The sequence below is a fragment of the Zootoca vivipara genome, chromosome 9, assembly GCF_965207765.1.
Source record: "Zootoca vivipara chromosome 9, rZooViv2.hap1.1, whole genome shotgun sequence".
NCBI classification, from domain to species: Eukaryota; Metazoa; Chordata; class Lepidosauria; order Squamata; family Lacertidae; genus Zootoca; species Zootoca vivipara.
Window position 1 is genome coordinate 8198854 of NC_142592.1, and position 27343 is coordinate 8226196.

The 27343-nt window shown below is 41.3% G+C and overlaps 1 protein-coding gene across 9 annotated transcripts in view; it reads left to right on the forward strand.

Annotated features, from left to right (window-relative positions):
• Window positions 1-27343, forward strand: part of KIF21A (kinesin family member 21A) — a 98920-nt gene that overhangs the window by 41961 nt on the left and 29616 nt on the right. For 8 of the 9 annotated variants that reach the window (XM_060279379.2, XM_060279381.2, XM_060279384.2 and 5 more), the window contains exons 6-18: window positions 1867-2034; window positions 3293-3408; window positions 6824-7019; window positions 8850-9039; window positions 10113-10176; window positions 11762-11965; window positions 21516-21603; window positions 21921-22038; window positions 23297-23485; window positions 24486-24685; window positions 25307-25414; window positions 26178-26246; window positions 26533-26747. In XM_060279379.2, coding sequence (XP_060135362.2) covers window positions 1867-2034; window positions 3293-3408; window positions 6824-7019; window positions 8850-9039; window positions 10113-10176; window positions 11762-11965; window positions 21516-21603; window positions 21921-22038; window positions 23297-23485; window positions 24486-24685; window positions 25307-25414; window positions 26178-26246; window positions 26533-26747 — 1925 coding nt within the window. Of the gene's footprint in view, window positions 1-1866; window positions 2035-3292; window positions 3409-6823; window positions 7020-8849; window positions 9040-10112; window positions 10177-11761; window positions 11966-17000; window positions 17037-21515; window positions 21604-21920; window positions 22039-23296; window positions 23486-24485; window positions 24686-25306; window positions 25415-26177; window positions 26247-26532; window positions 26748-27343 lie in introns of all 9 variants that reach the window. The other variant, XM_060279386.2, reaches the window with a different exon arrangement.

The window sequence follows — 27343 nt, forward strand, 5'->3', positions numbered from 1 at the left end:
TCTATTTCTTTGCATTGCTCATTTAAGAAGACCCTCTTATCTCTCCTTGCTGTTTTTTGGAAATCTGCATTCAGTTTCCTGTATCTTTCCCTATCTCCCTTGCATTTTGCTTGCCTCCTCTCCTCCGCTATTCGTAAGGCCTCGTTGGACAGCCATTTTGCCTTCTTGCATTTCCTTTTCCTTGGGATGGTTTTCGTTGCTGCCTCCTGTATAATGTTACGAGCCTCCATCCATAGTTCTTCAGGCACTCTGTCCACCAAATCTAAATCCTTAAACCTGTTCCTCACTTCCACTGTGTATTCATAAGGGATTTGATTCAGATTGTATCTTACTGGCCCAGTGGTTTTTTCCTACTTTCTTCAGTTTAAGCTGGAATTTTGCTATAAGAAGCTGATGATCTGAGTTACAGTCAGCTCCAGGTCTTGTTTTTGCTGACTGTATAGAGCTTCTCCATCTTTGGCTGCAGAGAATATAATCAATCTGATTTCGATGCTGCCCATTTGGTGATATCCATGTGTAGAGTCGTCTCTTGTGTTGTTGGAAAAGAGTGTTTGTGATGACCAGCTTGTTCTCTTGACAGAACTCTATTAGCCTTTGCCCTGCTTCGTTTTGAACTCCAAGGCCAAACTTGCCAGTTGTTCCTTTTATCTCTTGATTCCCTACTTTAGCATTCCAATCCCCTGTAATGAGAAGAACATCCTTCTTTGGTGTCATTTCTAGAAGGTGTTGTAGGTCTTAATAGAATTGGTCAATTTCACTTTCTTCAGCACCGGTAGTTGGTGCATAAACTTGGATTACTGTGATGTTAAAAGGTCTGCCTTGGATTCGTATCGAGATCATTCTGTCATTTTTGAGATTGCATCCCATTACAGCTTTTGCCACTCTTTTGTTGACTATGAGGGCCACTCCATTTCTTTTACGGGATTCTTGCCCACAGTAGTAGATATGATAGTCACCCGAACTGAATTCACCCATTCCCTTCCATTTTAGTTCACTGATGCCCAGGATGTCGATATTTATTCTTGTCATCTCATTTTTGACCACATCCAGCTTACCTCTATTCATGGTTCTTCTATTCCAGGTTCCTATGCAATATTTTTCTTTACAGCATCGGACTTTCCTTTCGCTTCCAGGCATATCCGCAACTGAGCGTCCTTTCGGCTTTGGCCCAGCCGCTTCATCAGCTCTGAATCTACTTGTACTTGTCCTCCGCTCTTCCTCAGTAGCATGTTGGACGCCTTCCGACCTGAGGGGCTCATCTTCCAGCGTCATAACTTTTATATGCCTGTTGTCTTTGTCCATGGAGTTAATGAGGATAATAGGTTCTTTATTCTAGTGAATGCAGTCTGTAATTCTCCAGGAGCAGAAGAAAGCATAGAGGCGGTTGTATTCTCCCCCCACCCCCACCCCCATTTCACTGTCTCTTCTTCTGCAGAGATTTCTAAAACTTGCTTTCCTAAGGAGGTTTTTTGATGGGCCCACATTTGGTGTTCTAGTTTTCCTCTCTTTTTGCCCTGTGTTGCTGGAAAGAAAATGTTTCCTTTTTGGGATCTCCCCAGTAGCTCTTCCAGACAGATATTCTGTTCTCTGACCACAGCCATGTACAGCTAATTTGATATTTTCCCTGTGATACTTTTTCACCTTATCCTATTAAACAAGATATCAAGAAGTGGGAAGAAATGAAGCAAGTTTCCATGGGTAATAAGAATATCCTTATCACCCACCTGGTCCCCTGTTAGTATGTGACAAAAGCAATTTCATCTTTTACTTAGCAGAGCATGGCTTAAATGGGGAGAGGCAGTTTGTTGTTCTTTAAAAACACATGGCTCTCTTTGCAGCCTCACCGATCTTCTTTCTTCACCACAGGACACTATGACAGATAACAGAATGATATCGGAGTCATCTCAGCTAAATGAGTTTGAAACCCTTACTGCTAAGTTTCATTTTGTGGATTTGGCAGGCTCTGAACGATTGAAGCGCACAGGGGCCACTGGGGAGAGAGCGAAAGAAGGGATTTCCATCAATTGCGGACTAGTAAGTACTACCTTGCCAGTATTTTGATCCTCCTCGTTTCTTAAAATCATTACATACCACCTTTCATTACATAAGGAATACCAAGTCAGTTCACCAAGCAGTAAGACAATGGGGGTGGGGGGGAATACAACAATAAAAACCATAATGACAAAACAGGAGTTAAAATAGCAATATCATTTACAGTAGGCAGAAATGCCAGGAACTGGTATTAATGGTCAGCAAATGCCCAGGTAAAATAGGTACATTCTTAATGGAAGAGCCCCGGAGTTTGTGCCAACCTGTCTTCCAAAGGGAGCAAATTCAACACGGTAGGCACCAGTGTGGAAAAATTCCTTCTCTGTACCACAGTGAGATAGAGGTCTGCAAGCCATGTCATGTTTAACAGGTCCTCCTCCAGCTGTTTATGGCCTCATAAGCCAATACTAAAACCTTAGAAGAATCCCTGAGGCAGAGATATACTTAATGCACAGGACCATGGATTGTAGCGCTTGGATCACATTCTTGCAAATTATTTCAAAGCTATGTGGGGAATGTAACTAGCCAGCTGTGGCTGCTACTTTTCAATGTTCGCCCCACTGTTTTCATTCTACCACCACCCCATTACAAATGAACAGCTCTTTAAATGTGCCACGGGACTCTTCATTTAGTTGTTGCAGTTTAGTCCTGCCGTCATGTCCCTGTAATTGAGATAGTCGATGAAACAGCAATTGCTTCCCTACAGTAGAATATCTGTACTGCAATGTAGTGGCTATAAACACTGCATTGCCATAAACTTTGACTTTAACTTGTTATTGGAGCTAGCGACATTACACTGTCCAATGGAGGGGAAAATGTTGATATTAAAGTATACTTGGGTTTTTTTGGGAGGGTTTTTGTTTTTTATTTTACAAAAGTACGCCTGAAAGATATTGCAGAGCCAACTCTGTACTGAGGAAAAAAGTTCTGTACATGATTACCTTGTCTGGGATGCAGGAGAGAACTGTGTGAAGCTTTGAGTTTCCCTTGCATCAGGACTTGTGACTAAATAGGCAACTCATTTCTAAAATAGAACAGTGGCTTGCGTCTTTGACAGTGAAACCTACCGCAGTGGGAAAGGGCAAAGTATAGTTCTGCTGACTGTATTGTTCTCTCCCTCACATTTTCTGACTCTGCACAATGCTGCTGCTGCTGATTGTGTCAATACTGATGAATGTTTTTGGGTGCTGCTGGGGGGTTTTTGGGCAGAATTTTATTAAAACAAATGTTGCGTATTTTATAGTTGGCGTTGGGCAACGTAATAAGTGCACTGGGAGATAAGAGCAAGAGGGTCACTCACGTCCCATACAGAGATTCAAAATTAACACGACTCTTGCAAGACTCTCTTGGAGGAAACAGGTACAAGCAAATTTTTATTTAAAACTATGTTTTAAAGAGATGTCACAAGAACTTTGATTAATTTGATATTGATGGGACTAAAGTGTATTAGAATGAAATAAAATAAGAACCACACTGGCGCTTTCCCTCCTTCCCTCCCTCTCCCTCTCTCTCTCTCTCTCTCTCTCTCTCTCTCTCTCTCTCTCATATAGCTGAATTAATAGAATTGGTTTTTCTGCCTCAGCAGAGAAAACATGGTAGCACAATTCATCTTTTTGCTCTGGGTTGCCTGGAGAATGATGCAGCCCCATAAATAAAAGAGGAAATTACCCCTTTTAAAATCCAGTAGCGTGGACAGAAAAAACTCACAAGGGAAAACAAACTAATGTAGAGCACAAGTAAATGATCTGTTTAACAGGAATACTTACTTTGACCCCTTTCAGAGAGACAGTAATGCAGTTAAGCTTCATTTGGATGGAAGCTTAAGGGAGTGGTTTTCCAGTAACGGCTTCAAAAACAAAGCCATTTAGAAGTCAGAGTTTCCTTGAATTTGTTGTGCTGTAGAACTCTAACGCTTTTGCAACTTAATGAGAGAATGCGCAGTTGACAATCCTCAACTCTGCTGGTTTATTAAAGAGTTAGTAAACTTTGCCACAGGAATAGCACTGGGATTCTCCTGTGGGAATACCTACTGTATACTTTCCCCCTTAATTTTGATCGCATCCTCCCATTACATCCTCCTGCAACATCCAGATTCTTTATCATCTTGGTCGCCCTCCTCTGCACATGTTCCAGCTTGCCAATGGTCTTCTTAAATTGTGGTACCCAGAACTGGACATAGTACAGTGGTGCCTCGCTAGACAAATGCCCTGTAAGACGAATTTTTTGCTTAACGAAGAGATTTTTCTAGCGGAGGTTGCCTCGCAAGACGAATTCGTTTTGTGAAAAATTTGTCTAGCGAATCGTGGTTTCCCATAGGAATGCATTGAAGTTCAATTAATGCGTTCCTATGGGCAAAATAATAATAATAAAATTTCAATGCATTCCTATGGGATTCGCTAGACGAATTTTTCGTTATACGAATTGACCTGTGGAAGGAATTAAATTCGTCTAGCGAGGCACCACTGTAATCCAGGTGTGGTCTGACTAAGGCAGAATAGACTAGGACTCTTCACTTCCCTTAATAGGGACACTATACTTCTGTTGATGCAGCCATGCCCCTACAAAACCATGCCCCTTCTGATACTATACAACAATCATATAGTTGTGCAATAATAACAACTAGGGATGCATTGCAACATTCCGTGCAGATCTGTGTGTTGCCTTTCAGCTAGACCTGCTATTTTCTGTGCACATACATGGGCAAATGATTTGTAGTAGCTTCTTTCAGAGTTACTTAAGTTGAGTTTTCCATTAGGTTCCATTGAACGTAACAGAACTTGCAAACCATTATCTTGAAACTGAAGCTCCCTTGTGTTTTCAGCATTCTTAATTGCTTAGTTTTGGAGCATATAGTGGCTTAAAAGCTCCCCTTTCATGCGCATTGGGTAACTCTAGGATGCTGCAGATGAGGGGCTCTGCTGCAGAAATATTAACAGGTCCCCACTATCACTACACACCACTGGTTGTGCAAGCGGCCTCCTGCCTGTTCAATCTTTGGCTCCAACCCAATGGCCCCAGTGAAGTGAAACTATGCACATGCTTGTGATTTCTTATTTTTCCACTGTAGCCACTGAAAGAATAAGCTGCTTTTGAAAGATGGCTGTTCAGTTCAGCAGTGCAAGTGCCTTTGGTGGAAATGAAAATAAGTACATTGCTGTGCTAAACCTTATTCATGCATCTAAATCTGCTGAATATTGACCACATTCTATTGGTATGCACTGCAAAGAAGCCTAATCTAAAATAACCCTCAGACTGTATTCAAAATACAAACAAGCATTGATGTTATAGTAGCCTATTTGATTATTTTTAAATATATATATAAATGCAGAGTGCAATTAAAGTAAAGGCAAGAAGGCAGTCTCTGTTTCAAAAACTGTAACTTGCAATAAGACATATTCATGGTGTTGTGTAATAACACAGATGGGTAACAATTTTCATTCCTTCCTTAGTTAAGCTATGCTATAGTATATTTTTGCTGGAGAGGAGGGTGGAGGATGTCGGGAAAGGTCACAACTTACTCTTCAGTGATAAGGACAAAATGAATTGCAGTGTAAGCAAAAAATAAAAATAAAATAGCAGGTGGAGGCGGTGGGGGCAGAGGGACTAGAACAAACGAAAGATCCTGTGGACACCTATGTTGGAGATTCATTCCCCGTGTCTGCAGTCATGGGATTGTTTATCACATGATGGTGTATGTTTACATTCCACAAAGACAGGATGTTTGTGTTACTGTGTTCCATGAAGTGGGACTATTGCTCTCTTTGTTGTCTGATGCTAGAGAGAGAGGGAGCCATGTTGCATTGCTCTGAGTGTATTATATGTAAATAAATGTAGATTAGCAGTTGCTGAGGTCTGTTACGCAACTGCGAAGACTCTGCGGATTCCTAAGTGTGCTGATGTCTCCAAGGCATCAGTCGCTATGATATTTGGGTTGGAGAAAGCTTTTGAAGCTCCCGAACGATCGACCAGGAGAGAGAGAACATGACAGTTGGGCATGTGTCTTTACCAAGGTCCTACTCGTGTGTAGGACGCTCCTGTAACAACCTATTGGTGACTAATTCCACAAGCTGGCATTTTCACACATAATTATGCACTTTCATTTAGACACTTTGTAATCTGCTACTAAAATTGGAGAGCGTTTTAATGGTCAGCACTTCAGATTATGTACAAAACGACATAATATCATGCTTGTGTTTTGTTATCAGCCCAGTTAACGTTCTAAGAGTTAACCCACTGCTCCCAATATGGTGTTTTGCTAAGTATATTCACTTCATGGCTTGGAGCTTCTTGCAGATATGCCTGTGTTTAAAATATTTTGATAGGATCAAATAAGTGCGCAGGCCTTCAGAGTAGTGTTACAAGATACAGCTATAATGTACTTCCAACAGCTTCTATAAAGAAACAAAAATAGGCCAGTTTTGGTCTTCTGCCCGAGATGGAATTCATCAGCTGCTACACTCGTGATTTTCATTTTGTTTTGTGCAGCTGTGCCACCATTGTGCCTTGTTAAAATGCTGCGAGCTGCAACTTTCATTTATTCATTCATTTAGAAAGAACCTTTTTTGCCGTATTATTAGTAAGGTGAAAATAATTTCTGGATAAATTTCTCATACCTTTGGTTGGGAACAATAAAAACAGTTTTGCTTGGTTTTAAAGCTCTGATGAAGCATGTTAGTGCGTTTACCGCCTTTTGTTTATATGTAGCAGTGGCGCACAGCACTGCCCTTGCTTTTTTGCTTCCGTTGATAAAACCTGGACTGTTTTTAACCTGCAGCCAAACCGTCATGATAGCCTGCGTAAGCCCCTCAGATAGAGATTTCATGGAAACCTTGAACACTTTGAAGTATGCAAACCGGGCACGAAATATCAAGAACAAGGTGATGGTTAATCAGGACAGGGCTAGCCAGCAGATTAATGCTCTGCGGAGCGAGATCACGCGGCTCCAGATGGAACTCATGGAGTATAAAACGGTAATACTCATTATAATGTTTTCCTCAGTAGTCCTTGGCTGTTACATTAAACCATTTTGCATGTCCAGGTTTGTTCCTCCTCTCCCCCCTCCCTCCATGGCAAAAAGAGGCATGTGTTCCTCATATAATTGATTTTTAAAAAAACAGAAACAAACCCCATATGCTTCAGAGTAGGACAGGTGGGTACTTGGTTGCCATCTGCAATGTTTCCTGTATGCCAGATAAGCTAATTCATATCAGTTTCTGCTAGCTCCAGACATTCAAGTAGCCATTTCCTAACAGACAGAGCTTGTGACTCTTTCCAACCACGGGTCCACACTGTCCTTTCTGCTGTTGGCAAAAACCTGATTAAAAATACTGCATCAGGTTTGCAGGGATATGCTTCACAAGCCAGTGAAATAAGAACAACACTGCTGTTGCTATTATTATGCAAATAATTTGTCTCCGAAAATCATAAATCACGCATGGCCAAACTTGGCCCTCCAGATGTTTTGGGACTACAATTCCCACCATCCCTGACCACTGGTCCTGTTAGCTAGGGATGATGGGAGTTGTAGTCCCAAAACAGCGGGAGGGCCAAGTTTGGCCATGCCTGTCATAAATGATCTGGCACTCCCACCACATATGTTATATACAGTGGTACCTCGGGTTACAAACACTTCAGGTTACAGATTCCGCTAACCCGGAAGTAGAATCTCGGGTTAATAACTTTACCTCGGGATGAGAACAGAAATTGAGCGGTGGCGGCGGCAGCGGGAGGCCCCATTAGCTAAAGTGGTACCTCGGGTTAAGAACGGTTTCAGGTTAAGAACGGACCTCTGGAACGAATTAAGTTTGTAACAAGAGGTACCACTGTATGGGTCATAAACTTTTTTTGGAAAATGTTTCCTCCCTTTGTCTTATATCAGGTTTATGGTATAGGTAAAGGTAAAGGGACCCCTGACCATTAGGTCCAGTCGTGACCGACTCAGGGGTTGCACGCTCAGTCAAATTTCAAATTTGGGACAAATCGGTTAATATTTAGACCCTGCTCCTACAGATTGAAATTTTGCCTCATTACGAGTGATGAAAACATAGGAATTTGACTCATTTATTCTCAGTATGTTAAATTGTGAACTAATAAACATAAATTTAGGTTTTATGTAGAGCAATAATAGTTGCATACTATTATTTTCTGCAATATTTATTTATTTACGATAAAACATGTTGATAATTTACATGAAAACCAATGGTTTTGAACAAATTATATGGAACAATTAAGCAAACGGTGTACTAAACAAGTAAACATAAACATTAAACAACCACTCATATTACCATACGCCTGATATAAGATCAAGGGAGGAAACATTTTTCCAAAAAAAGTTTTTTATGACCCACCCTACTGTATGTGCATTTGTGGCACATTTGAAACCAGTGAACTCCTGGGTAGATTTTATGTAACCTGGCCAGAATTAAGGACCAGAGTAGTAACAATTTATGCTAAACCTCGCTTGCTGATAAACTTATTGGAGACCTTCTCACAGAGCCCCAAATCTTGACTCATTTCTGCTCAGAAATGCTAAAATCCAGGACTTGTATCTGATGTAGTGCTTTAATCAGCGTAAGGATTCATGTCTACGCAGCAGAGCTCACTCTCTCCTTCCCCCACTTACTTCTAATCCAGTTCTAGTGGTTCCCCAACCTCTGCGGCAGAATGGGGGGGGGGAGGCAGGGCATAAACACAAATCCTTGCACTAATGGGTTTCTTATTCACCCTGTTCTAGTCATCAAGTCATTTTACGTAGCTCCACTAACAATGTGTAATTTGTAGTTGTGTTTATCATCTGTTAGGGCAAAAGGATTATTGATGAGGAAGGTATGGAAAGTGTTAATGACATGTTTCATGAAAATGCCATGCTGCAAACAGAAAACAACAACCTCCGAGTCAGGATAAAGGCAATGCAAGAGACTATTGATGCACTGAGAGCCCGAATCACACAGCTTGTGAGTGATCAGGCCAACCAGGTCCTTGCCAGAGCAGGTAATGTGTACTCTTCTCACTGAAAATTGTTGTATGTATCATACTCTATCTACGAAGGCTCTTGGCATTGTTCACCTCCTTGTTTCACAAGTATAGGGCCTTCCTCAAGTTAGTAATGCACAGAGGCAGAGGGAGTGCAGACTTCAGGTTTGTGAGATCTACTAGGTTGTGGGGTGTGTGTGTGTGTGTGTTTTACTGGAACCCAAAGGTTTGCCAACTAAAACTAGGTGTGAAAGACATGCATCTACAATTAAAGAACAGAGCATGCCTGAGCACAATTTGAACTACGAAATTTATTTTCACTACCAGAATTGAACTAAGAACAAATACGTATGCATGTATTTCATTATATATTATATTATATATACATATATAAATATGTATGTACCGTATTCTATAATTGATTTTATAGCTGCAAACTGCTTAGAAGCTGTTTTGGCATATAAGCGGTATAAATAAGTAAACTAAAAAACTCACACAAAAGTCTTCATTTCAGCAGCCTAATTTAGATGTGAAATGTTGCTTTGTTGTTGCTATTGTTAATCAAGAGAGAATTGGAAACCCTTTCCAATCTACTGCAAATTGCCCAGAGATCCCCAGTGGATCCCTATCTACATTCTGCCCATTCCCAAACATAATTTGAGTAAACCCGAACTGTTTCCCCCCCCCAATACATTCTGCAAACTAACCCTTTCTTGTACACATTCAGTAAGCCAGGAGACCTCTGATTTGTCTACATAAATCCATATTTCCTGTGAACCCCATGCCACAGGGCTGGCCCAATACATTTTGGGATTGAAGATCTACATTAGGCACAAGGGGAGAGTGCAGCAACAGAAACAGCAGGCAATGCATTCCTTGGAAGCTGGTTCTGCTGCCCCTGTGGAGTGTGCCACCTGAGGCGTCATCTCACCTTGGCTCATGGGTGGGCCAGCCCTGCCTTGCCAGACTTCCTGTGGACATTTAATTTCCCCTTCTGAGTATTAAATGCTATGCAATCCTGATAACAACATTTTGTGTCTGTCTGCCCTTCTACTAAACACACTCTAATATTGGTTGTTGTCTTTTTAAAGGAGAAGGTAATGAGGAAATCAGCAACATGATTCATAACTACATCAAAGAAATTGAGGATCTCAGGTATTATTCATTTGACATCTTCTGTGATTTTGTCTCGCTTGTGTTTTGCCCCCAGGATGTAGAATCTATGTGTAGCTCTATCAGTCTTTGTGGTTAAAATGTATTGTCTATATGTGTATAACCTGGTGGGACTCTTGTTAGTGGTTCAGCACACACCATGGCTCTAAAAAGCATTGTTCTTCATCCCAAGGTTATTTCTAATGACCCTGAACAGCAGTTGTCCAATCATTAAATAGCTGACTTTCTAGAAAGTATAATTAGAACAGAACATTATCAGTTCCTGTATTTGAGCTGCATTAAAGTGCTTTCACATAGCTGTGAGCGTTTTCCACTGGATCTTCGGTTAATTTGTGTTGGTATCAGATTGGGGCACACTAAAGGACCCCATATATTATTATTATTATTATTATTATTATTATTATTATTATTAATAATAATATTATTACATTATTCTTACCACTAGTGAGTGTGTGACCTTGCTTGGAAATGTTAGACCATGATTTAGCAATTTGTGAATGTACCTTGCGGGGAGCTGCTCATGTGCTCATAAGTCCCCTTTCCTCATTTAGTATGGCCTCAAGCAGAAGGATAGAAGCTTTTGATTCCATAGTTAACCACAGTTAGTGCTGAGTTCAAACCCAGACAAACTACATTGGCTCACAGTACATTTCCGAGCACAATTCAAAGTGTTGGTGCTGACCTTTAAAGCCCTAAACGGCCTCAGTCCAGTATACCTGAACGAGCGTCTCCACCGCCATTGTTCTGCCCGGACACTGAGGTCCAGTGCCGAGGGCCTTCTGGCAGTTCTCTAGCTGCGAGAAGCCAAGTTACAGGGAACCAGACAGAGGGCCTTCTCGGTAGTGGCTCCTGCCCTGTGGAACACCCTCCCACCAGATGTCAAAGAGAAAAACATCTACCAGACTTTTAGGAGACATCTGAAGGCAGCCCTGTTTAGGGAAGCTTTTAATGTTTAACAGACCTTTGTATTTTAATATTTTGTTGGAAGCCACCCAGAGTGGCTGGGGAAACCCAGCCAGGTGGGTGGGGTATAAATAATAAATATTATTATTATTATTATTATTATTATTATTATTATTATTATTATAAACTGTGGTTAGTTCACTATGGTTTACTGAAATGAGCAAATTTTCTAATCAAGATTTATGGCATTGGCTTGTTTCAGTAGCCCTCAGTTAAGACTGAGAACCATATTTGACCATTATATCTGAACCAGATCACATACACCCGTAAATGTATTCCCTTATTGCTCACTCTGTAAATCTAATGAAAGCTGTTGGTAGAGCATGAGATCTCAGGGTTGTAGCTTGGAGCCCCATGTTGGGCAAAAGATTTCTGCATTGCAAGGGATTGGATAATACTTGTGGTCCCTTCCAACTCTACAAATCCGCTCCACTTCCCAGTGGAGAGGAGTTGCGGCGGACCCCGGGAACCCATTTTAGTATTTTTTTAAAAAAATATGTTTGTGTGAAGCAGTTGGCTAGAACCTTGAATATTCTTTTAGAAAAATATTTAACAAAAACGCATACTGACATTTTCCGTTTCCGCTTTCATTTTCTGTGCCCAGGGCAAAACTACTGGAAAGTGAGGCAGTGAATGAAAATCTTCGTCGCAACTTGTCAAGAGCGTCAACACGGCCAACGTACTTTGGTGGCTCCTCTTCATTTTCTGCTTCGATGCTTCCCTCTGATAAAGAGACAATCGAGATTATTGACTTAGCGAAAAAAGACTTGGAAAAACTGAAGAAAAAAGAAAAGAAGAAGAAGAAGAGGTACCATTTAAAACTACATTTGCAAAGAATGCTGTCTGTTTTAACCAGGGAAAGGTTAATTGTGAGATGAAGAAAAGTCCTCCTTTGGGCACTTGACTGCAATAATTTCCACATAAATCCTGCACATACTTAGCCAAGTCTTCAGCTCTACAGTCTACAGCTATGGCCTAGTTTGCATGTAATGCTGAACCTTGGTTGACACTACAAGCTAAAATGAGTCTGAGCATAGCATTGGGCTTGTTTGCTCCCATCTCCCCTTCTTCTCCCATGCAGCTGGGAGAATGGCTTTTCTAGTGTTTAGTTTCACTTCAAAGTGAATTCTGGCATGTTATGTACAAACCCACGATGGTTTGAAGCAAACCCTGGTTAACGTGTAAACAAGATAACATCAGACCATGGGTTGTGAAACTGGCTTGTTAAACTAAGCAGAGTTCATTTTAAACTGCAATATTTTGTTCATACATTACAGTAAGCCAAGATTCTTTGAAACTAAGTGCGACAAAGTTTTTCCGCCAGCCAGGAAGGGAATGTGCAAAACTGAAGCTTTTGTCAGGCTCATTCTGTTTTGTGCATGTAGTGCCAAATCATGGTTTAGTGTTGCATGTGAACTAGCTCAGTGGATTATGCACATATTCTTACTTGGAAGAGAATACTGGAAGCTCCAGTTAAAAATAAAAGTTCTACCAGGTGTAGTGTAGTCGCTTAATTTGAAAGACACATATAGCAGCCATTGAGATTTGCATTGGTTATTGTTAAAATGGCTTGTTTTTCTTTCTTCATACCCAGTCTATGCCTGCCTTGCAACATCACTGCATTTCCATACTCCCTTTGATTTCCCCCTTAACTTCTAATCCTCCCAAATCTTCCATCAACCACTAGATTATTTTAGGCCGTGTTAATAAGTAAAACAAGGAACCAGTAACTATAAGCACTTCCTCTACAGGTAGACAGTTGTCCTTCATTTCCTATTTAATGACACTTACATTGTGTTTTATCTATGTGCAACAAGCTTACAGTGAAACAAGTACATCAGTCAGAGCAAGCACATTCATTCTCTGTTTGATTATGAGTGTATACTGCTTGCTAACTGGCTGTTTTTTGTTTGTTTGCTAAATGTAAAATATAACAGCCGGTTGCTGTGAAAGTAGCAGCTTAAGATGAAGACCTTATTGAGAGGTCTTCCCTCAAATATGGTGATTATATCTAGATGGTAACCTAAAGTGGGTCATTAGTCTCCCTGTATGTGCTGACCATTTTCTTCTGTAGCCAGGAAACAGATCTGAACTCCAGAGTTTCATTTGAATGACTTAGTTTTACATGACTGAAGAGGAGCCATTTAAACCTGCTTTTCGTCTAATTCATAATCATTATCAACTTTTGATTGAAAATCCCCAGTGCCTCTGATTTCCCCCTCCCCCTTATAATGGTAACTGAGGAAAGAACATATAGACTTTGTTAGTTCTGAGTTAAATCTAATTCTCAGGTCAAGTTCACAAGACTTGACAGCTCTGCATAAGTGCATAAGGATAACTGAACTAAGAAGTTCTGTCAGAGAAGCACAATTTACATGTACAGTAGCCCAGTTTTGTATTTTAGCATTGTGACCATGTATCTGAAATACAGGGCAATATCGTTGTGCCTGTCACCTATCGCTGAACTTTGATGTATAGCTGCAGTTTCAAGCTTATCCTTGGAGAAACATAGATGTCCTTGGAAGCTTATCAGGTTTATTTTCAGTAATAAGATTTGCATGATCTGAAAAGGCCTCTTGTTCACCACAAACACCGTGTTCCTAAAACATGTTGTGGTGCTGAGTTCTGAAGTACTCGTGGGAGACTTCAGCAACCCTGATATCTGTTGGAACTCTGCCAAGAATGTAAGGTCCAACAAATTTCTCAGTTGCCTCGCTCACAATTTCATTTCCCAGAAGGTGGAAGAAGCAACAAGGGGGTTATCTGTCTTGGGACTGGTCCTCAACAACAGGGAGAAACTGATTGGAAAAGTAAAATAACCTTGGGGGCAAGTGATCATGTTTTCTTGAGTTTCATTATACAGAAGCAAGGGAAAATGGGGTGTAGTCGGACATGCACTCTGGACTTTAACAAGGCTGCTTTCAAAAAATCCAATGGTCAGAGAAAAAGAGGTGGACAGGGAAACCACAAAAGCACTGTGGTGAAGGCTGGGGTGGCGTGCAAGGAAAGGTTTGCAATGCAGAGCAAAACCAATTTACTTCCCTAATGGTTTGGGGTGGGGAACCTCCAGACTTCAGGCCAATCTTGGACTGCCAGAGAGTCTCGTTTGGCCCATGAGGCCATTTCCCTCAAACCATAGCCACCTGTCAGTCAGCAGGGAACAGGAGCTCACAGCCAAAGCAGCAAGTGGGGGTGAAAACCTGCTCAGTTAGACCAGGCATCCCCAAACTGCAGCCCTCCAGATGTTTTGGCCTACAACTCCCATGATCCCTAGCTAACAGGACCAGTGGTCGGGGAAGATGGGAATTGTAGTCCAAAACATCTGGAGGGCCAAAGTTTGGGGATGCCTGAGTTAGACTGTGTCCCAACCATGGACATGCAGACAAAGCAAGCAACCTCTTAATTTTTTTTCTTTTTGGGAGGCATCTGCTGTGAAAGTGATTTCCCCCTTGCACAGCTGGTGTTTTTTTTCATTTAACAAATACAGTACAGTAATATTATATACTGCTTGATTGTAAGAAAACCTTGAAGTGGTCTACAGAATGCAGGCTTCTTTCTCCATCAGCTGATGGGAAGGAAGTGGGGAGAAGGAAGTGCTTTGCTAGTCTTACACTTGGCACTTCTTAAAAGTGATGAGCATAGAACTGGCAGCGCCACTTGTGCTGCAGTTCCCAACACCCAGCTGCCAGTCATAATGATTCCATGTGATTGATAGGTGAGTTGTCAAACTTGGCAGAGATTGAAAAGGTTGCCTACACTTGCTGTCATCTGGACGTGCATTTCTGTAGTATTTGTACACTTCTGTTTCCTAAGGTTGTATGTCGTAGTTTCTCAAAATCACGGTAAACGTTATCTAGAGAGCAATGGAAATAATAATAATAATATAATAATAATAATTTATTATTTATACCCTGCTCATTTGGCTGGGTTTCCCCAGCCACTCTGGGTGGCTTCCAACAAAATACTAAAATACAATAGTCCTTCGGATATTAAAAGCTTCCCTAAACAGGGCTTCCTTCAGATGTCTCCTAAAAGTCTGGTAGTTGTTTTTTCCTTTGACATATGGTGGGAGGGTGTTCCACAGGGTGGGCGCCACTACTGAGAAGGCCCTCTGCCTGGTTGCCTGTAACTTGGCTCCTTGAAGTGAGGGAACTATCAGAAGGCCCTTGGCGCTGGACCTCAGTGACTGGGCAGAATGATGGGGGTGGAGACGCTCGTTCAGGTATACTGGACTGAGGCCGTTTAGGGCTTTAAAGGCCAGCACGAGCACTTTAAATTGTGCTCGGAAAGAGTTTAGCCACCTGCTTTTAAAAATATTTAGCCAGAAATAAAAGATTTTTTACACTGCAAGTTAAAATAATACTGTAAATGCTTAGAGCTTAATGAGTTTTGGAAGATTCTTCCAAAATACCTATATCTTTCTCAGCTACGGTATTAAAAATTCTGCATTGTTATCCTTAGCTACTGCATATTCCTTTATATTCTCCATTTCAAGTTGGTCTATAATTTCAGTACTATATTAAGATTTCAGCATCTAATGCATCACCTTTTCATTGCTTCTGAGATGTGTTTTTCATTTTTGTTTTTCTAACAAGCACTAACGGTCATATATTGAATTCTAAAAAAAAATATCTCAGCATTACAACAATGTAAAGAGTTGGGGTTTTCAGAATGCATGGTGGAGTAAGTTTTTAAAGTGTGTATGTTTCAAAACCTTAGGGCTCAATTTTTTTCAGCTGGGCAGTTATCCATTCTCATAATATGGTTAAAAGATAGCACTTCCTGAAACTGAAAACACATGTAACCTGTCCATTAACTAAGTTTTCCTGCAGAAGGAAATGTCCAGTTTGCAAACCCGCCCCCCAAATATGATAAACTTGTCCTTTAAAAAAAACAACCCAAACGAAAACACCAAGCAAAATAGCTGTATGTATGTCATTTAGTCTGCTGTTCCTCCAAAGAACTTTGAAAAAACTAGCAGCAGCAGTAGTTTCACTACTAAAGCTGATCGTGTGCCTTCAGGAGGCAATTGTGATAGGAGCAAGCAAGTAGGTTTGCCAGACTCAATAGAGGACGGGACTTCTGTGCCTTTAATTGCCCTGCTCTCTTTTGAGTCTGGAAACCTTAAAGAGAAACCAGCAGACTCTTTGCTTGGAAATTAAACAAAGGGTCTGCTGGTTTCTCTTTAAGGTTTCCAGACTCAAAAGAGAGCAGGGCAATTAAAGGCGCAGAAGTCCTGTCCTCTATTGAGTCTGGCAACCCTACAAGCAAGCCAGCTCAGGCCTGGTGGTAGTAAAAATGGCTTCCTCCTATTGAAAATGCATGGATAGCAGCTGCATCCCTGGGACGCCTTCCTGTGCAGCTTATGTTCATTTCAGTGGGACCTGCACAGGAAACCTTCCCTGTGTGCAGGATCTGTTTCATTAATTTTCTAGCTGTCGTTCCCTCTATATCCAATACCCAAGCTGTTAAGTTCTGCCTCCACCCACAGACAAGAGAAAGCTAGCAGCAGGCTTGGGAAAACCTCATTGTTTTCAGGAGTACAAAATATGTTTAGGAAAAAAAGCCTCAGGCAGGGAGTGGCCACAGAATGCTGAATGACTGTTTCCGGAGGGACGGAAAACAGTGGGGGACAGGGTCCCATTTGTGAAGAATGTGTTGCCTTTTTACAACTTGTATCTTTTGACAGTGTATTTTTCCTTTTAAAAGAAAAAATAATCATTTGAAATCCACAAGTTCATGTGTCATCTTTTCTTAACCTTCTTGTTGCTCTCGCTTTTCACTGTCTGGTTTGTCCTTCATTGGCTTGGGCCTTCCAATACTGTACCCTCGTGCTTTTGAAGGCTGCAGAAACTTGAGGAAAGTCAAGAAGAAAGAAGGTTGGAATGTTTCACAGGTTTTTAATTAAACTGTCATTTTTGCAAGCAAGCAAGCAAGCAAACAAACCACAAACTGTGCCACATAGATCTAATCCTAGAATTTAATCACATGATTGTGGTTTTTATTTTTTACTAATTCCCCTCCCTGTTATAGACACACACACACACACACACACACACACACACACACACTGCTAGCACATAAAACACTGACACATATACCTCGGTTTAAAGTTAACCAGAGCAGTTTAAAGGGGCTGGGTGTAAACTAGAACCCATTTCAAAATACCCATTGTTGAGATCAATGCATAATCTGGCGACAAATGTAATTGTTTCTGAATTCAACCAATTTTCCTAGCAGCGGCCTAATTCAACTGAAAAGTGGATCAGTAAACCACAGCATATGCAGTAACTCTAGAGTATAACTATTTTAACTTTGTGAACAGCAAACGGTTTTCATTCATTTCATTCACAAACAGACTCAGTGGATTGGGTTATGCCAAACTTCCTTTGCATATCTACTTCAAGGCAAGGTAGAGCTTCCTGCGCCATGTAAGGCAAGGACACGGATTGGCTTAGATCCAGAGTGGCACTAATAATTCCACTGATAATTATAAATACTTATCAAGATGCAAAATAAATATGAACACAATTAAGATATAGGCTATAACTCTTTTTATTAATTTTTTCAAAAAATGAAACTACCAACAAAGAGAAAGGATTCCCATGGATAGCACTTTGCCTGTTATACCTACGTAGAAACAGAATTGTAGAGTTGGAAATTACCCCAAGGTTCATCTCTAGTCTAACCTCCCTGCAATGCAGAAAATACACATCTTCTGAAATACTTCACTTCTTTCCTAAACCTAGACCCAAACCTTCTTTCTTAAGCCTAAATGCTGCAGGTTTTTTGTTTTTAAAAAGTTCATAAGCAAAGGTTAATGGTAATCTAACCTTAAAATCTGCTCTGCTAAAATTATAACCTGTGTTCCCTAGGCCTGTGCTTTGCTAGCTATCAGTGGCTACTAACCACGATGGCTGTGTTCTATCCCAGATGGGGAGAGAGCTGTTCCACTCATGTCCTGGTTGGTCACTGTGTGGACACGATTCTGGACTTGATGGGCCGTTGTCCTGATCTTACCTGTCCACTGCCAACAGTGGCCTTCAGAGATTATTTTCCCTATTTTGCAATTTGAAATAGATGAAGAATAGGGGAATAGGGTAGGATGATTGCTAGACACCCCAGGGCCTTCATTCCAAAATGTACAACAAAATATTTGAGAAGCATTGGGGGAATAATATCTTCAGGATGAGTAGGGTGATGTCATTGGTGGGGTAACAGTTTGCCAAACCAGGATGAAATCAGACAAGCACATCAATTGTGCAGAACTAACGATGCCTACTGGGAAGTAAGTCCTCTTGAATTCAGGATTGTGGAGTTAGGATTAGGTTAGCCACAGTGTGTACTTTGGGAATAACTAGTTTTGCGATCAGTTTTGAAATCTAGCTTCAGGGGCAAAGGGAGTCATGATGGGATTGGGGCTTCCGAGAAAGCAAATCTGTTCCCAGGATGGGATTTCTTGTAAAGTATTAATGATCTTGAGTATAGAGCCTGAGTCAGTTGTGAACTCACGTTTTACAAGAGCATTGATTCAAGTTCAGAGAACGGCAAGGAAGATCTTAACATACCAAGAAGCGGGCGGACTAAGATGACTGTGTGGATTATTAATACACCGCAGAGGGCAGAACATTGGAAGCATGTGAATAGGAGAAGAAAAGGCTATAAGCCACCCATTCATCTGTTTAGGCCTGGGAATCTAAAGGATAACGGCTGTGGCAGCAAAGCATCTCACTTGACTTTTAGCACAGATGGGCTCCATGGAAACTGCCTGGAAAAAAACTTTGTATGGGAGCTCCATGCAGCTAGTGTCACTTTTTATAAAGATACTTGCCCCTCTTCCTCTTGTGCCACTAGAAATACAGTCGTGCCTCTACTTACGTATCCCTCCGGATATGTAAACTTCGGGTTGCGAACACGGCATACCTGGAAGTGTATATTTCCAGGTTTCCCTGTGTGCCCATGCACAGAAGCACTCTGTGTGCCTTGCACATGCGCAGAAGCGCTCTATCACGCCTTGTGCATGCGCAGAAGCAGCATCTCTGGATACAGACTTTTCAGGTTGCGGATGGACCCCTGGAACGAATTAAGTTCGTATCCGGAGGGTCCACTATAATCGTATTGGGAAAGAAGGGTGACTTTCACCTGAGACCAAGAAAGGCTCAATGCTTAGGTTTAGAATTTGATTGGCTGGTGACCTTGTTCTATCTGTTTGTTTTTCTCCATTGAATATATGAGCTTGCTAAATGCTGTAAACATGTTTCTCATCCTATTCCAGAACCACTGGCTTATTTGCATCTTCTTTGCCCTTTGTTTTATGACCTCTGTTATTTGCTGATCACATTTTTAGCTGTGCTTTACAATTATTTCTTCTTTACTACCCTATCACATTAGATAAGTCTGGCAAAAATTAGCAATGTGTTAGATGTTATTTATTTTCATTTATTTTTGTCCATTCCACCCTGAAGGCTCAAGATAGATACTATAAAAAAATAACATTATGTATGTGTGAATGAATCTTCTTCTTCTTCTTCTTCTTCTTCTTCTTCTTCTTCTTCTTCTTCTTCTTCTTCTTCTTCTTCTTCTTCTTCATTTTCAGTATTTAAACACTGCTCAATGGCCACAGTTCTCAAGATGGTTTAGAAGCAAAAATAAACAAACCCATACTAAGACCAGTAGTAGAGAATATGATTAATACAGTGGTACCTTGGGTTACAGACACTTCAGGTTACAGACACTTCAAGTTACAGACTCCGCTAACCCAGAAATAATACCTCGGGTTAAGAACTTTGCTTCAGGATAATAACAGAAGCCCATCGCCCAACCCTTCCCGGCTTGCTTTTATTAGCTAGGATGGGCAAGGATCAAGGAGACAGGTGGTTGGTTTCACGCGTCCAAGCAGCCTGTCCACGGGGGTAATGGATTTAAATTGAGTCCATGCAACTCGACCAGACAGAGCTCCAGCCCTGCTCCCACGGTGATGCCTACCTCCTTCCGAATCTGAGTGACTTTATCTGCAAAAAACTTGCAGGAGACTTTATCTGCGAAATCGTTGCAGGAGATCTTGGGGTCTTTACAAGGCCCCGATGGTAAAGGTGGTTCTGTTAAATTGTGAACCACCTGAAAGAGTCTCCTGCTACTATTTTCTGCAGATGCAATAGAGGCGGTGAAGAAAGTATTCTTCGCCGTCGCCATCGCCACTTGGTAGGCTCAACGTTGAGCTCTAGCCCGTGTCCGATCCGATTCAGAGTGAGTTTTCCGCCACCAGCGCTCTCACCGTCTCAGCGATTGTTTCATCGCCCTCAGCTCCGGGGAAAACCACAGGGCAGTCGGAGAGGGCACTTCGGAGCCAGACAGTCAATAGCCCTGGTTAACATATTCTAACGGGTCACCAGGGAATCAGCTGAAAGGCCATCAACATGGGATAAAGCATCCCCTACCACTCTCTGGAAACCATTTGGATCCATTAAGTGTGGGGGCGGACCATCCAAATTGGTCCCACCTCCCTGCAGAGGGGAAGGGTCGCGGAGAAGTCCAGTTGCACTAGGAAGTGATCTGACCATGGCACTTCTTTTGAAGTGGCACTTGCAAGGGACTGAGCCCCATTGAACTCAGTGGTATTTATTTCTGGGTAAATATAGCTAGGATTTTCTTGCATATGTTACAAAAGCACACACACACACACACACACACACACACACAAAACCTGCATTTCTTGGTATGCTGTTTTGATGATCCTTCTGCTCCTTAAATGATCTCTGTGGGTAGTACATAATTGTTTTATGTACAGGCCTGTGATTTTAGGGATATTTTTCTGGCTTCTATGGTTCCATCTTATATATTACACCCAGCTTAACTCTAAGCTGCTCTGGCATGCTGAAGACCAGCCTTTGCCAACTTGGTGACTCCAGATATTTTGGACTACAACTGTCTGGGGCTGATGGGAGTTGTAGTCCAAAACATCAGGAGGGCACAAGGTTGGCAAAGGCTGGTGTCGGCACTCTACGGTTCTCCAGTGCCTTTCTGGTTGTCTGTCTGCAATGCTTTCCCTTTTCCCATTTGAACTTTCCCATCCATTAACTTTTAGCTTCACTTCTGAATCTCCAGAATGCAACTTTATGCATGATGGGGGAAACAGTCATTGGGATCTTTATGGTTCTCCTTGCCATTTCAAAGCATTTGATCTTGTAAGAAGCCATGAAGCTAAAATGTTGAATATTGTGATGCCCCCTCCCTTTCACGCTCTCCTTTCAGTGAAGCACCAGGTTGTGGCTTGGGCTTTTGCCAGGTGGTTGGTTTAAGGAGAGGGGAAGTAACCCCCTTCTTGTATTTTATGACCTCTTTTGTATTTCTCATCATAGCACTGTTAAAGAGGAGAGCACAGACAATGAGCAGGAGAAGAGGGATGAAAAGGGCGCTTCTGAAAGAGAGAATCATGAACTGGAAGCAGTAAGTATTGTGATCTTAATATATTCCGTCAATATTAATAAAACTCTTGCACTGCCTCCCTGCCTTTTTATGATTCAGAAAGGCAAAACTTGAAACAACAGAGAGAGGACATAAGTAAACGTCATAAGTAAATAGTAATTAAAGCAAAGCACATGCAACTAATTCTGCCGCAGTTAGTCTTATAATAGTTGTGTATTTCAGCAGAATATAAAGTGTTTGTTGTGAACTGACTAAAGTTTAAATTGTGCTCTGTACTTAAAATAAGGGATTTGTGGAGCAATCCAATTTGTACCCTCTTTCTCCTTTTCTTACTTTAGGAAGAAGGTCAGGAGCTTAGTGACCGTGAAGATGATGAGGAAGATGACGAGGAAGATGAAGATGACATGGAAGTTGTTGGAAGCTCGGATGATTCCGATTCTGATTCTGATGAAAAAGGTGACACCAACTCCAATAACGTTACAGATTTTTTGCAGCTGTTTGTGCAGAGAACTCATGTCATATTTTCCAAAGACCTAAATGGGCATCTTTGGGTTAGGGGTTAGCAGCTACGTCCTGAGTTAAATTAGGGATGGAGAACTTCTTTTGGTCCAAGAGCTGGATTCAAATGTGGCCAGTCTTCTTTAATGTTGGGTGAGGCCAAAGACAGAAGTGAGTGGAATACAGTTATTCTAGTGGAATGCATTAAGTAAGTTTGATAGATTAAAATAATAAAAGACCAAAGACTCTGCACCACTTAATGAACCTGCAACACTATGATATACTTATGTTGTTTAGGTTGCAAATGTCCCACAGTAAGATACTGTAAGATGAAACATAACTTAATTTTGTCATTCAGATTATAGATACAGGGGCAGGGGGAATGTCAAATCTACACTGATTAGAATGTACATTCAATTTTCTATGGCATAACATTTGTTACATGGCACACAACATTTGCAAGCCGTGCATTCCAGACTAGCAGGTGTTATTTCCAGTCAGTTGTGAACGTGCACATCAGTTGCAGCTTTCTGTACAATGTCACATGAACCACCTGGCAGTGAGATCTGCATAATAGACCAATGCGTTCTATCTCTTTGGAATGTGATTGCAACAAGGGTTGCCATTGGGCAGGCTTCCTCAAACTTGGTCCCCCAGATGTTTTGAGACTACAATTCCCATAATCCCTGATCACTGGTCCTGCTAGCTAGGGATCATGGGAGCTGTAGGCCAAAAACATCTGGAGGGCTGAGTTTGAGGAAGCCTGCCTTTGGAACCCAAGGGCAATATATTAAATTGGAAACTAAATTCTAATTTTTAAATGGTTAATCTGGGATTTGTTAATCTGTTAAAAAAATCTGAATACTTAATAATAATTGGCAAGCGTCACCCCCCCCCAATGCTAAAGGCTAGTCATTTGAATGATCATTTCCAGGAAATAGGTGTTGATGTAACTATTTTTGAATGGCTAGTCTAAGTATGTAATGGAGACATTTTGTCATCTGCCAGACCTGGGATTTTTGCTTCAAAGTTCTCGTAGTTACACTAAGCTGCTGTATTGGGAGTGTACCATTTTTGCAAAAGCAGTGTGTGCCATGTTTGCTTAAATTACATCCTTTTATCAGGTGCTTTCCTAGTTTACATAACTTTTGCAGCTATAGAGGCTGATCGGTTACAGAGTTGCTTGTATTTATTTGTGTGTTTTTTTTAACTACAGCAAGCTATCAGGCAGACCTAGCAAACATCACATGTGAAATTGCCATAAAACAGAAGCTGATAGATGAACTGGAAAACAGCCAACGAAGACTTCAGACCTTAAAAAGACAATATGAAGAGAAGCTGATGATGCTGCAACATAAGATTCGAGATACCCAACTTGAAAGAGATCAGGTGCTTCAAAACCTGGGTAAGAAGAGTGCCATTGTGTAACTGTTGTATAGGCCACATTGAGAACTTAGTGAGGACATGCCAGTGTCGGTCATACTTATGTCATACTTATGACATGACTTCCATATCATCTCAAAATGTAAAGGTAAAGGGACCCCTGACCGTTAAGTCCAGTCGCAGACGACTCTGGGGTTGTGGTGCTCATCTCGCTTTACTGGCCGAGGGAGCCGACGTTTGTCCGCAGACAGTTTTTCTGGGTCATGTGGCCAGCATGACTGAGCCGCTTCTGGCGAAACCAGAGCAGTGCATGGAAACGCCATTTACCTTCCCGCCGGAGTGGTACCTATTTCTCTACTTGCACTTTGATGTGCTTTCTAACTGCTAGGTGGGCAGGAGCTGGGACAGAGCAACGGGAGCTCACCCCGTCGCGGGGATTCAAGCCGCCAACTTTCAAAATGTGTAGTGGGATACAATTTTTAATAAAATAAGAAAGCCAGTGTAATGACTCACAAGGAGACCTTGGTTCAAACTCCCACTGAATCTATCGCTTGCCCTCTCTCAATCTAAGCTACCTCATAGGCTTGTTGTCAGCCTAACATGGGTTAACTTCCCTCTAGCACTGAGCATCACTTAGAGCAGAGCTTTCTCAACTTTTCATGTTGGTGACACACTTTTAAGACATGCATCATTTTGTGACACAGTAATTCAGTTTTACTAGCAAACACGAGCTTAAACTAACCCCTTTCCAGCCCCGGGAGGAGCGTTCACGTGACACACCTACACACTGCAGCCGACACACTGATGTGTCACGACACACAGTTTGGAAAATTCTAAACTTAGAGGTAGGATGAAATTGATGTGATATTAGAAATTATTTTTTGCATATCCTTTTTTAGTTCACACCAAAGCCTTGGCTAAAAAAAGAGAGACGTGCAAATGAAATCTTGGCATTGCAAGTTAGGCACCGAATGTATTGGTTCATGATCTATGAACTGAGAAATCCATTGCCATTTCTTTAGGTTCAGTGGAATCTTGCTCAGAGGAAAAGGCAAAAAAGGTTAAATCAGAGTATGAAAAGAAGCTCCAATCCATGAATAAAGAGGTCCAGAGGCTCCAGGCTGCTCAGAAAGAACATGCACGATTACTTAAAAATCAATCTCAGTATGAAAAACAACTGAAAAAATTGCAGCAGGATGTGGCAGAGATGAAGAAAACAAAGGTACTTTTTTAAAAAGCACAGAATCCAATGCTGAACGTGTCTACCTGACGATGAACTATATCCCCTGGCATTCTGGATTTTTTTTCTGCTTAAAAAGTAGTGTTAAAGCTGGTCAGTTCAAGACTGAAATTATTCTCCATTTTGGTCATCTAGTCAGGGTGACCGCTTACCAAGTAGTAACTGACTGTGGCATACAGTTTCTTGGAGAAGCTATTTATTTCATAAGCGTTCACCCAAATGGTGAGGAGAGTTTCTTTTCACAGCTGCCTTGCTTCCTTGTGTTTCTGGCAGGGTGCAATTGCATGACACTCTCACTACAAGGGCAGAGACTGCAGGCAACTCTGCCTCCCACTTTGCAAACAGTTGCCTGAATTCACTCCTGCTAACTGTGGAATTTGAAAATGTCTCAGAAGACGGTCCTGTTACCTAACTGCTTGTTAGGGTTAAGGTAACAAATCACATTGCAACAATATTCTCCAAGAGAGTGATCACAATGAAGGATTATTAAGTATGGTAAAAGGGCATCAGCCTTATAGCAAAAAAAAGGAGCTTTCTCCCACGTGGTTTCAGTGTGTGAAAAGCAAAGCTACATTTTAAAGGTGACTGATAATTTTTATACAGGTTCGTCTCATGAAGCAAATGAAAGAAGAACAGGAGAAAGCCAGGATGAATGAATCTAGAAGAAATAGAGAGATTGCTCAGCTGAAAAAGGAGCAGCGAAAACGAGAGGTGATTAATAAATGTATCTACTGCGGGGTTTTTTTATGTTGTATGAATTTCGAAAGCTACTGAAAGGTTTTCAGGTATTGACACGTGCTGTTTTATTACTGCTTTAGCAATGAACAGCTGGATTGAATTTGGTTGACTACTCATTGTACTAAGCTAACAATGAAAGTAAAATAAAGTTTTCAGCTGATATGTTTCTGCAAGATATTTCATATGGTACTGGAAAGCAGTTAATTCATGGGGCTGGCTTGCTGACACATTAGAGAAAGATTTCAATCCTGTGCATACTTATTTGGGAATAAGCCTTTCAAAGATAGTGGAACGAACTTCTAAGTCCATAGGACTGTGCTGTTCTTGTATGTGAAGTGGGATTACTATTTAATGCTTACCCCTATAGACGAAAAATCAACAAATGTCCCCCTTCCTTGGCTGGTCGTACCAATTAAGTGAATGATGGTATTGAGAGAATTGTATCTCATCATCATTATCATTTTATTTGTATGCCGCCTTCATAGTTAAAACAATGCTCAAGGTGGCTTACAGCATGACAAGATTTACATAATTACCAACTTAACAAAAGTCATAAACAATAAATAAAGCACATCAAAATGTACACAACACAACCAAATGGGGAAAAAATCCACATAAATCATAAAATCTAAAACAACATTAATATCAATAACAATTTAAAATGACAAAGATAAAAAATAAAAACCATTTAAAAAAGTATCCAAACCTTTGACTTATTATTGGCTTTTCTTTACAGCATCAGCTAAAACTTCTGGAGGCTCAGAAGAGGAATCAGGAAGTTGTTCTGCGCCGGAAAACAGAAGAGGTGCCGGATTATTTCAGTGTTGCAATTAAGTGCAAACGATTATTTGAAATCCCTATAATTCAGGCATCCCCAAACTGCGGCCCTCCAGATGTTTTGGCCTACAACTCCCATGATCTCTAGCTAACAGAACCAGTGGTTGGGGAAGATGGGAATTGTAGTCCAAAACATCTGGAGGGCCGAAGTTTGGGGATGCCTGCTATAATTTGTAAATTAAATAGGTCCTTTGTCTAAATTTGTCTAAATTAAATAGGTCCTTAAATAGGTCCCTGTTGTCTCACTGCTTTAGGTTACAGCTCTTCGTCGGCAGGCAAGACCTTTGTCTGATAAGGTGGCTGGGAGGGCAAATCGGAAGCTGAGTCTGCCTGAGCAGGCTAATCACGAACCAAGTTCTAGTGTGTCATCGGTAGACAATGAAGGACCGAGAGCAGCGTCACAACAGAAGATGCGAATACCTGTAGCAAGGGTCCAAGCACTGCCAGCAGCCACGACCAATGGAACCAGGTAATGATAGGCAAACCTGTTATTACACTGCTACATTTGTAGTCTTGTCTTCCTGTAGACATAAAAAAATGTCACTTTGCAACTCCCGCGGGAGGATTTCTGGGGCCGCATTATAATCCTGGATGTGCATGGGGTTGGGGTGTGATGGGGAGCAAAGGAGAAGGCAGGTTGTACAACAACAGTGGTGATCATACGGGAGTGAGAAGAGAGCACAAGTGATGGTTTAAAACAGGCATCCCCAAACTTCGGCCCTCCAGATGTTTTGGACTACAATTCCCATCATCCCTGACCACTGGTCCTGTTAGCTAGGGATCATGGGAATTGTAGGCCAAAACATCTGGAGGGCCACAGTTAGGGGATGCCTGGTTTAAAACAATGGCAGATGTTTGAGTGAGGCAGCTGAAGCAATAGTTGGAATACAGTGAGAAGGACACTGAAAGGAAACAAGTGGCTGTTTTAAGCAATCTGCGATACTGAACACAGATGATTTAAGATTTTTTGAGAAAGAGTCACACATCCCCCTCAAATTTCAACTATTAAAAGTGCTCTCTTTTATGATTACTGGTACTGAATAAAAATGTTACAGCGTTTTATGT